The sequence below is a fragment of the Leptonychotes weddellii genome, chromosome 7 (genome assembly GCF_054177405.1).
Source record: "Leptonychotes weddellii isolate Sample4059 chromosome 7, ASM5417740v2, whole genome shotgun sequence".
Lineage (NCBI taxonomy): Eukaryota > Metazoa > Chordata > Mammalia > Carnivora > Phocidae > Leptonychotes > Leptonychotes weddellii.
Window position 1 is genome coordinate 83,881,744 of NC_138375.1, and position 12,096 is coordinate 83,893,839.

Consider the following 12,096-nt stretch of genomic DNA (forward strand, 5'->3'; position numbering starts at 1 on the left):
CACTGGTTGTTATATGCAAACAATGAATCATGGAACACTACATCAAAAACTAATGATGTAATGTATGGTGATTAACATAACATAATAAAATAAAAGAAAGAAAGAAACAAAATTAAAAGTCAATCTGAGAATCTATCGCAGGAAATCACACAATTTCCAGATTTGATATCTGATTTCTATCCAATCAAAGCCTCCAAAAAAGCCTGAACCTTTAAGCCCTGCTTAAGTTCTGTTTAAGGACATTCGGGCCTTCACCTAAATTTTTAGCTTTGCATATCTAAAGGGGATCATATGATAACAAAAAGGAAAGGTTATTTTTTGGTTTTAGGCCAGACACAAGGATGGCATAGAAGTATTACACAGTTATGAAGGTGATAGAACTGTCTTTGATTTTGACATGCAGAAGCAGTATAAAAATTAAGTGCTAAATTGTGAATAGGGACAAAAGAACCAATCCCAGAGGGGATGACTGGCTAGGGTGGCAAGAAAGGGAAAAATTACTGTGAGAAGCTGGAAAAGAGAAAATGTATCGCTAGGAAGGAATTCTTTCTAAGAGACACCATGGAGAAGAGTGAGAGGAGCAATTCAAAGAGAAAAATTAGTATCATGGTGATCAAATAAAGATGAGAAAAAATAGATTCTTAGTAAATTTGGTGAACAAAGTGAAGCATTTTTTTCAAATATTATAGAAATGGAAGGGTAGTAGTAATTGTATTCCAAAAAAGACAAAGTCTGAAAAAAATAATGCATTTACCACCAAGTATTTCTTGAGTAACTATTATGTTTGTATTAATGGAATAGGTCCTTCATTGAGATTGAGAGAGGTAGAGAAGATGTTTATGGCCTTATCTCTACAGGCAGTTACAGAAGTTTTGCAAAACATAACTAACAGATCACATTTGGTATTTGGTGACTATATAGCAACTAAAGGACAATTAAACACCAAACATGTGGAAGAGGGAGTTCAGACTACGGAAATCAGGTGATCTGGAAGAGCCAAAGATGGGCTCTCGGAAGCAGTAAGTTTTCAGGTACAGGGAAGAGCAGAGTGTTGGAAAGCTGAGGGGTGTATGTTCTCTGAGAGGACCAAAGCAGAACTGCAGGTGGGAGCAAACACAGGGTCTGTGGAGGGCTGGTGCACGTGTCATGTTGGAAAGAGGGAAACAAGGTTGAATTGGTTACCCTCTAGCCAGGTTTGGGGGACTTCAAAGATTATGCAGAGTTTATGCCTGAGGAGGAAGACGACAGAAAATTCACCACGGGATTTTGAATAGAAGAACATGGACACAGTGTTCAAGCTCTTTGATGGTTGTAAAACAGGCCCCTTGAAGGTCTGTTAAAGGCATAGGGATTATCTGTGAGAATCAAAACCAGAGATGAGACACGGAAATGATTCACAAACTAGAAACATGGGTATGGAAATCAGAAGAGAATTCAGGGGTAAACATGCAAAACTAGAAACTAACATTTCCATTTTCACTTATTTGTTATTTTGGTGTACTTTCATGCCCCATTCATCCTACAAGGCATTTGATGTACAGTTTACCTACAAGAACAAGTATGACATTATACAAACTAATAAGGAAATTAGAGCAATGAAAATTTGGGAAGTAGAATAGCGATTAAGCCTGGAGAGGGGTGAAGTTATCCAAGGGGTAAGTGCAAAGCAAGGCGAGTAGAGTGGGCACTTTTAGTTTGCAGGTTAATTCAGTAATTCACACATTTATGTGATTCCATCTATGGAGCATGGACATAGTGGGGATATACATAAGCCACAGTCTTAGGGGAGAGACAGAGACAAAGCAAACCTTTGGGGGTGGTTAGTCATATATTCAAGGTTTGGAGATGTAAAGGTGAGAAAAATCAACTAGGACTTAGGAAGAGGATATGAGATGAAGGAGACAGCCCATAGTACAGACACATCAAAGTGCTGGGAACCTTATGTGAAAGCCAGGAAATCAGAATAGTAGGGTAGTAGTTATTCCAGGAGAAGTAATAGCCACAGGGTAGGGTTACATAGAAAATATAGGCCATAGAAGGATGAGATGTAAGTCCCCAAGGGTGCCTATATCAGAGGAGCAAGAAGCTCCTAGATCAATCATTCGTCAGGTCTAGGGACGAGACTGGAAGTATTGACTCACTTGCAAGGAAACTAAGCAGGTCACCCGTGACAATGAAAGCAGACTGACCTCACCTACCACCATTCTTTCCAACATTCTCTTATCTATCTTATTTAGGATAGTTTTTTGTTTGTTTGTTTTTTTGTTTTATTTTGTTTTGCTATGACACACATACTTCCTATCAAACGGCCAGTTTTCAGCACAGAATGCATTAATTCACAAAGCACTCTCAGAATTATTTAAATCTCCCACTAGCATGACCTCCTATGAGGAATCAGATACCAGATTGATTCCTGAACACCGTTAGTCAAGAATATAATATTCTAATCAGAGAATAAACTTATTTTATACTATTTAGGAGGGATAACACAGGAATTCTGGTTTTGTCACTGTATTAATTTTAATTCTTAGTAATATTCAAGTAATATTCAAGCAATTTATCGTATTCAAAATGCCTTGACATGAAAGTCATCCTTCTTCATAAAATGAGCCATTTCCAGTTCTTTTCTATACACTTCAAAGTACCAGGACTCAGACTTTGACAGAACATTGCAGTCAGAACATCTCAGAAAAATTCTAGTTTTAAGAACACTCCAGAGAAGAAATTTTACAGTCTGTCAGGATTATTTCTACATTTTGCAGTATTATCAGAAAATTTTTCCTTATATTGAACCTAATTCACAGAGTTGCAATTTTAAGTCATTTATTCTTTTTATGAATTCAGTGGAAATAAAGAACCTTTCATATATCCATAAACTATTATTTATTGAGCACTTACTTTGAGACACGCACTGTGATAAAAGCTTTACACGTTAACTCGCTTCATTTTCATACCCTGATTAAAAAGTAAGTATTCTAATCGTCGCTATGACAGAGAAGAAGAAACTGAAACAGAGGTAAAGCCTTGTTTAGGATCTCACAACTAGTAAGTGACAGAGCTGGGATTCAGTTGAGGTCCTTCCTGTTCTTAATTACAGGGACCTTAACTACCTCCCCAGACTCCTCTCTCAGCATTGTCTTTACCACTCCTAAATAATGCCAGTCCTTTACTCAATTTTCCGAACTGTATGATCATCTCAACTCTATTCTAAATGCTCTCAAAGTTCTCCAAACCTATGTTTCCAGGAAACCCAAATTAAACTTCCTAATAAGGAACCCTCTCAATATTTTCCAAAGCTACCTCACCAGGAAACACAGATTAAACTTTCTAATAAGGATTATTTTGTGATTATCTTAATTTCTAGATTTCCTACTTTAGAATCTTAATTCCCTTAATTTCTTGGTAATAGTGCTCTGTTACCGAATCATGGCTAATAAGCCACCACAATGTCTAGACCATTTCCAAAAATACAGGCTCATACTGGAATTCTGGCTTGTGGATATAGCTAATATAACTGCTGTTTTACATTTACTAGGTTATTTTTAAAAATAGAATTGAATATTATATTAGTATTTATAACTGTGCTATAATCACCATCTTAGAATAAGAACCAGATTAGTTTTTTTTTCTCCCTAAACTAGCTGGATTTAATAGAGTATAATTATTTGAATTTTATAAAGAAATACATACAACAGAATGAATATGACATTATAAAACAAGAAGAAAAAAAAGAGGGTTGACATTCTGTTAACTAAATACCTTTCATTTTAAATGACTAAATTAAAACAAAATTAATTACCTTTTTAAACTATGCTTCATTTTACACTTAATTGACTTTTTCATTAGGCCACCTGGAATATTTGGCTTCTGATCGAAAGTTATTGCACCTTAGTTCATAACTGGATATATTTTCCATCACATGCACTCTGCATCAATATCTCTATTTTTTACTGATGCTCACACACACACTTGACTGTCAAAAATACAATAAAATATAGGTGGCAATTATGATACCCCTGAATATAGTAATAAATCTCTCTTATGAGGAATTTTGGCTTACTTTCAAATAATCTGTCATTGATGTGGCAATTGAAACATCAGATGTAACTTTATATAGTCAACTTTCCACAAGAGTTTTTATCAATTCAAAGTTCAGCCAATGGCCTTTACTTCAAAGAGAAGCATACACTTCAGTAAAGGAAGGAGACAGACGTTTACAAGAGTGATCTTGTGATCTTCCTCATTCATCGCCAGTCGCAAAGGCCTCTCTAACCTCCCCCACCACACCAGTCCAATTTCAGGTCAAGAGAGAAAAAACCAGTGTCCAGAGATTTGCAAATTATTCCAAGGGACAAAAAACACGGAAGAAAAAATTTCCAGAACAATGTCACTGTAAACATACTGAATATCCTTCAGAACTGTTAAATTCCTTCTATAAAACAATGAAAAACCTTGTTACTCTGCTCACAGAAATTTCAGTCAGTGCTTGAATTAGTAGTTATACTGATTCTTCTGCTTTTCTCTTTCAACTTTTATGTGCCCAAATAAAAACATTCAAATTCTGTGTATATATACATATATTTTATATTCAAAACTCAATATATATATCACATATATATCATAGGTTGGATTTTGTATGTTTTCCCTTCGTCCCTATGCAAAAATGGAAATGGTTAGCATCTGAAGTTCTACTTTAGAAAATACATTTACTACTTTTAAAGGACAGTTATAATAAGAATGTTAAGATGTTAGAGAACCCCACTTAAGCAGCCTTCTGGTAAGCCAGGCTTCTTATTCAAATTTGGTCAGGGCATTAGGAAAATATAAGCTGCTTAGTTTGTAGCTTTCAGTCTCTGAGGTGGTTTATTCAATTCACAGAATCATAGAATTTTAATGTTGGAAGGGACCATGGAAATTATCTAGTCCAACCTCTTTATTTTACGCATAAGAAAATTGAGATTATCCTTTCTATATGCACCCAGCCAAAATTAAAAGAGTAACTCAATTCAGAACTCCCCCTTATATATTTAGACTTTAAGCTGCCTGTTAATACAAAGGAGACTCCATTTCAAAAGTCACAGAAACTTCTGTTCCATGTGTCTTACAATAAAACTGTACTGTGCCCCTTGGATGCCATTATTGAACTCATACTTGTCTTTAAGAACCTCTAACTCATGCCAAGTGAGAGATAATTGTGCCAAAATCAATCAGGCTGTAAGCATCTTAAAAGCAAGGCCTTTGTCCTCCCTGGCTTCATATCCCTAACAACTAGCAGAGCACCCAGCATATGGTAGGTGGTTTCTTTAATGAATGAACAATTGCCCTGAATATTAGTGCAGCAAAGTTAACAGGAAAAGAAGTAAAACCTGACAGTCCCTCCTGGGCTAGTTTCAGCTATTTAGTTGAGCTTCGGGGTGTTTATCAGCACTTGGATTCACAGTGGTTTGTCATCACAGGACTTTACCTGAAGTTCTCACAAGAATAGGTACCACCCATACAGCTTTCTATTCTTAAGGCTCTAAAAGTGTATTGGAAACAGTCCAACAGCAGCATGCCTGAAAGAAAACCTGCCATTAACTGAAGACATTTCTAACCTGCATAACCATTTGCACACTCCTCCTTCTCTTTCCACTTTAATTTAAGCTTATTTTACCACAATCATATGGTCATTTAAACTAAATGCTGCTGCTTGGAATCCAAACAAGTATGAAAACTTGCTCTAGTCCTACGTGCTCCCAGTCTGTCTTCAATTTCCTGAGTTCAAAGGAAGCATTAGAAATTTAAACATCGTACCATCCAGGTGGTCCACGTAGCAGTACACGTCGTAAGTTTCATGAGGCGAACGGAATCCGTAAGTCCTGACTCCTTCCTTCCCCATCATATCTCCGTAACAGCCTACTCGGGGAGCCCGGATGGGATACCTGGGGAAATAAAAGACTAGTCAATAGCACTTGATTCTTCCTCTCAGATGAATGAATTACAGCCTGAGGCCCCCAGACCTCTCACCGGACAGTCTGATCAGCCAGCCAGCCTGCGTCACACTGCTCAAATCCATCTTCATAGGCGGCATAGAGCTGCTCTGGGGTTGCTATGACTGCTCCAACATCCAAACAGGCCTTCTGTGCCGCCTCAAAATTCAGAGTATACCTGCTGGTCGCCGCTCTGTAGTGAAACACAACCCCTGCCAAGAGAGCAGCAAGCAATTACAGGCAGGTTAAAACATGCCACCATACTTTGCGAAGTTTTTTACCGGCGCAATACATCAAAGTCATTGCTCCCATGGTATGACACTATGGTGATCCTTTATTTTCACTTGGTGTAGCACCACACAGAATTATGGTGATGTGAGGAGCCCTAGAAATGCCATTCACCCAGGTGTCCTATTCTGCTCCATTAGGAAGTTTCCTGGCCAGGCATGTTCTATTCTCATGAAGACAATCTAAGAAAAAGATTTAAGCCACTAAATCCCAAGTGGTGGAGGGTTGTTCTAATTACAGGTAGTCTTCACATTATCATGGGGAGACTGGACAACTAAAGGGAGTTGGTGCTGCAGGAGATACAAAGAGTTAAGGGGGTCACAGGATCAACTTGCCCTACTCATGATTTTACCCAGGGCCGACTCAACAGAAGCCCGTGGAACATTCACTAACACCACTTCCTCCAAACATAAAACATTTGAGATATTTACTTCCAGAAATAATGTACTAAGATGGCAAAGACAATGGACTGTGTATGAGTGAGAGCTTGTTCCAGTCCCTAATTTGTTCCTTAACCATATATTGTTAATCTCCCCCACCATAAAGTATAACGGATATTGCTTACGTTATCTGATATAAAAGTCAAATTATGTAAAGGCTTTAAAAATGTTGGATAGGCTACTAAACACTACCCAATGTTTATCATATTCACCATGTGACTAGCATAACTGAGGGTTTCCACTAAGACAGATAAAATGTATGATTTTTATCCCAAAGAAGGCCTGAAGTAAAGTTCCTAAGACTCCCCTGAGTTGAAGCTAGGCATCTCAGTACTTGCTTCAAATTCCACTCTGCTGTATGCTAGGAGTTGCATAATCTAGTGGTTCTTGAATGGTGCTCCAGGGCTCAAGGAATTGTCAAAGGGCTGAGGGAAGAGCAGATGGGGGGTGGGGTGGGGTGGAGCTCCCCCCAACTTCAACAGGAGCATCTTTATTTTTAACTGGAGTAAATATGGTGACTCATTTCTACAAGACTGCAAAGTGAGTCACGGTAAGTACCTGGGAAGTCATTGGAAAATAGAAATTGGGGCAACTGGGTCTTATGGATGAGAATTTATTAAGAGTTGCACTGCCGGGGCGCCTGGTTTGCTCAGTCGGTTGAGTGTCTGACTCTTGATTTCAGCTCAGGTCATGATCTTAGGGTTGTGAGATTGAGTCTGGTGCCAGGTTCCACGCTCAGTGCAAGTCTGCCTGGGATGCTCTCCTTCTCCCTCGGTCCCTCACCCCACTCACGCTCTCACTCTCTCTCAAATAAATAAATAAATAAATCTTTTTTTTTTTTTTAAAGAAAAGGTCATATTGCCTAAGACCACTTTTTTTTGTTATGCAGAATGAACTTTGGTTTCCAAGATACCTTCCACTGTCTTTTTATTCCTAGTAATTCCCTGGGGTTGACAACAGTCTATATCCCAAAGCCTGACTTAAGAGACTGTCTTCCACATGCCCATCCTTAGATTGTCTCCTTCTCCCGAGACAGGTATGTGCCAATAAAATAACTACAGGGTGACAAACTAGCCATGTCATAGATAAGCACCTCTGATAAGTGTCAACTCAAAAAGACCTGCACAGTCACCGAGTAGATGTACTGACAATTAACATTCATTTTCCCATTTCTGATACTGCAACGAAAAATTCATCACATGCCTTTCAGAAAATCTGTACCTCTATAGAACTACAATAAAATTGCCAGGAAGTATATATTGTGCTATCTGGTAAGTATGAGATCGTTTATAATGATCTCTAAGGCTTAAGCAAGAATTGAAACGGTTTTAAATTAGTCTTATGTTGATCAAAGCTTCAAACAGTCCTCTTGGTAATTAAAAATCTTCCATGTGCACTGAAGACTGGCAGTAAGGGGGCACAAAGGGGCCTCTAAGAGCAAGGCAGGGCGTATCAGTCGGTATAAGTATCTGCAATTGTTGGGATAATTTGAAGACCTCATGGGGCTAAGGAGATTAAGTGGAGGATTTTCATTGTTTAAGAGGGGCAAGGGGCAAATCCATTGCTAATTCTTTAATGATGAAAATAGTAAGAAATTGTTAAACTCCTTTTGGGATTTTAAAAACATATATATAAATTATACATAGTGTGTATCTACCACTACTATATATATTTATAATTTATTAATAATCTGTATGTTTATACAAGATATAAATATAATACACACAAACATACAAACACACACACAAAGAGAAATAGAAAAATATCACTAGAGCAAAACAGTCCTAGGCTAACTAAAATAAATAATAAAAAGGTTAAAAGAATGAAGAGCCCAGAATATTTAGTGGATGCCTGGACAATATAAAAATAGATTGGAAGGAGAGAGAAACAGAATCTGAACATAAAAGGATGTACAGAAAATTAATTCATTGTATCTGAAATTCAAAGTATTTCCTTTTGGCTACACAAGAAAGTTTTAATAAAACCCTTTGTATATATTTCTGAAAGGTAAATATTTTACAGGGAAATGGAGGGATGGAAGAAAAATCTGTTCCATCATGTTTGGGTATTAGAATTTTGCTTAATAACTTGCCAAAATATTCTGTTTCCAAGAGCTATGGTATTATGTGTGTACCCAATTAAAGCAATTTTTCTTTGCTTTGTCTCCTAACTTAAATTCAAATGACATATAAACCACCACAGAAAAGGGGCTAAAATGAAAATGCCTCATTGCAAGACTTAATGTATAACAGCTAGCGTATTACCTTTAAAAAAAAATTCACTGAGTTTTATTTTGATCCAATTCAAATGTTTATTAAGTCTGGTCTTTCTAAGGCACTGTGAAAGGTACCATGATACTTATTAAGTGCTTCATTTCTTCAATGTATGATGGAATTTATATTTCTTAAGAACAAACTCAAAGGTTTTAATAATCATGCTAGGACAGCGAGAAAAAAGGAGAAAAGGTAGCATGTGAGTATGTGTGTGTGTGTATATGTGCATACACACATATTGTAAAAATTAAACTGTAGATCAGTCTTTATGGTCTTAAAAAATATCATTGAGGGGCGTCTGGGTGGCTCAGTCGTTAAGCGTCTGCCTTCGGCTCGGATCATGATCCCGGGGTCCTGGGATCGAGTCCCACATCGGGCTCCCTGCTCCGCGGGAAGCCTGCTTCTCCCTCTCCCACTCCCCCTGCTTGTGTTCCTTCTCTCGCTGTCTCTCTCTCTGTCAAATAAATAAATAAAATCTTAAAAAAAAAAAGTATCATTGATAGGTCTCAATAATGAAGTAATAATTCTTGAGCTATTTATCATGTCTTGAGGTATTCATCATTTCCGCAATACTGCACTTGCTCTTGACTGTATTGAGTCAGGGAAGTTGCTATGCAAAAAGTCACCTTCCTTGACCCTTGAAGAAATAACAGCTCATTTTTGGTGAAAGGCATGAACTGTTGAAATGACTGATATTTCTTGCACTTGCCCAAACCCTGAACTATAGTTACTTTGGGTACAGTTTCACAACACTTCTGAACCAGGTATCATGTTACACTACTGTCTTCCAGACTTAGAAAGCCTTACCATCCACCGCCAATGACACCATGTCTTGTGTGTCTTCAATCCCGTACATGACGTCGCAGCGGTAGAGACCCGCGTCACTGGCGCGCAGTTTGACCATGGTGAGTGAGGCATCACCCACGACCTCGGAATGTGTGGGCACAGACACTCTTCCTTGATAGCCTTGACCAATCTTGATATTCCCATTTTGGGCTACAAGAACCGTAGTCTCCTTCAGATCTTTTCCATTCTTGTCCAATTCAATCTTAGACCATTTGATTCTGAGAAATTCGCTGGAGGTGTTGTAACTGGGTGGTAAGGTAGGCAGGGTTGAAAAATGACAAGGTAGGTTGACTTTTCCAGAGAGGGAGCCCTTAACAGGTGGGCTTTCTTCCACTTTGACTAGAAGAAAGAGAAAATACCAAATTAACAGTCCTAGAAAACTCAACTGAGTCTATTAAATAAGTGGATGGATAAGAAACCCTTGCCTTGGTTTGGTTACATCTTCAATATGTGAGATAATTAGAATGATTTTATATATAAAGAATAGTATACAATTTTAATAATGTTTTGCAACAAAGACAGGGATTCATAATGCTCATTTTTATGTACTAAAAATATCGCATTTATTTTGAAGTATTTGTAACGTAGGGTTCAACACGAACAAAATAGGTGATAGAATGAGGCATGTATAGGAAGGCAGAGACTAGAATCAGTAATGCAGGTTTCAAAGACTGGACCGATGTTAGGAAGAGCAGTTGAAAGGCAAATTTATATCTACAGGTCAGAAGAGGAAAAACATTTAAGATAACTGCCACATTACCTTAGAGGAAATGAAAATAAAAGGTAAAGAGGAAGCAAAAATTTTAAAAATGTACTTTAGTAGACTGGAGCAAGAGGAAGTTTAACACTTGAAGGACCCTCATTTGGTTCAGTGTTCGAACCAAAGGCTTTCATCATAATGACAAATCCAGCTGCAATCACTTTGCAGTGAAACATTACCTCTCAATTGTATCCTGGGGGGAAATTTTGGTCTGTATATCTAACCCATCTAGAGTATTAATCTGCATAATGTCTTTCTGTTTAAGCCCTTAAACTTTTAATAAGAAAGAATACCTTGACTGCAATTCAACACTATCACATGCAAAAAAAAACCTGTTCTTTTACTCTTACAGGAATTCATACCCCTTTCTTTCCTCCCCCCCATCTTCTAGTTCCTACAAATTGGCTAGACAATGTGTTGGCAATAACAATAGACATTATGTCAATACACAAGCAGTCCTACTTCATGAAAATATGATGAACAAGTTAACAGTAGCCTCCAGATGGAGTGAAATAATATTTCTTAATTAACAAAATGCCGTGTGTCTAACACCTAGTGTGTGTTAGTAGTCAAGGTATTGGTAACATACATCTCAATATAAACATGCATCAGAAATTATATAGCTGTCAACACAGCACTGAGGATTCAGTTGCGGATAAGTCATTTTGAAAACTGCAGGAAGATAAGGAGATATTATGGACTTTAAGAAAAAAATACTTTCGGGGCGCCTGGGGGGCTCAGCCGTTAAGCGTCTGCCTTCGGCTCAGGTCATGATCCCAGGGTCCTAGGATCAAGCCCCGCATCGGGCTGCCTGCTCCATGGGAAGCCTGCTTCTCCCTCTCCCACTCCCCCTGCTTGTGTTCCCTCTCTTGCTGTGTATCTCTCTGTCAAATAAATAAATAAAATCTTTAAAAAAAAAAAAAAGAAAGAAAAGAAAAAAATACTCTCTACTATTAAAGACTGAAATTTAACTTCAAGATGACTGGCCTATAAAACCTTTTATATGATACAAATAAATCTAAAATAATCAATACAGTATTATATTTACAGTATTTGATAGAAATCACTCACATATTTCTAATTTATAATGGTCATTGTTGTCATGCATTTCTTTGTCATCTTACTAATCTATATATAACTTGTCCCAAAACAGGATTTAAGGCACTTAACAAAATTAAATAAAAATAAAATATACTATTAACTGCACTAAGTTAGTCTTTAAGATGTTACTAAGATCATTATCATCTTAGAATATAGTATCAAGGGGACAATTCCATTCTATTAAATCCTTGGCTGACAAAATAAATTATCTCACTTAAAGTGAACCCTCAGAGTGAAACTAGTCCAATCACTTTCTACAGATGCTCCACTGAGAGGAAGTGACATTCAAGCTCCCAGCTGGCTGGTTACATACCTGGATGGTGAGAAGGAAAGTCTCCTCACAACTAATCAAGGGATCTTTCAGCTTTGGTATTTATTGGGTTTTTCCATTGTCCCTAAATTAGTTTTAGTTCCTTTGC

At 37.5% G+C, this 12,096-nt stretch overlaps 1 protein-coding gene across 4 annotated transcripts in view; it reads right to left on the minus strand.

Moving 5' to 3' along the window:
* VCAN (versican) overlaps positions 1-12,096 on the minus strand; it is a 109,084-nt gene that overhangs the window by 81,873 nt on the left and 15,115 nt on the right. For all 4 annotated transcript variants that reach the window (XM_081826613.1, XM_081826616.1, XM_081826615.1 and 1 more), the window contains 3 exons: positions 9,778-10,155; positions 6,007-6,181; positions 5,794-5,921 (listed from right to left, as the gene is read on the minus strand). In XM_081826613.1, the coding sequence (XP_081682739.1) occupies positions 5,794-5,921; positions 6,007-6,181; positions 9,778-10,155 (681 nt within the window). The remainder of the gene's footprint in view (positions 1-5,793; positions 5,922-6,006; positions 6,182-9,777; positions 10,156-12,096) is intronic.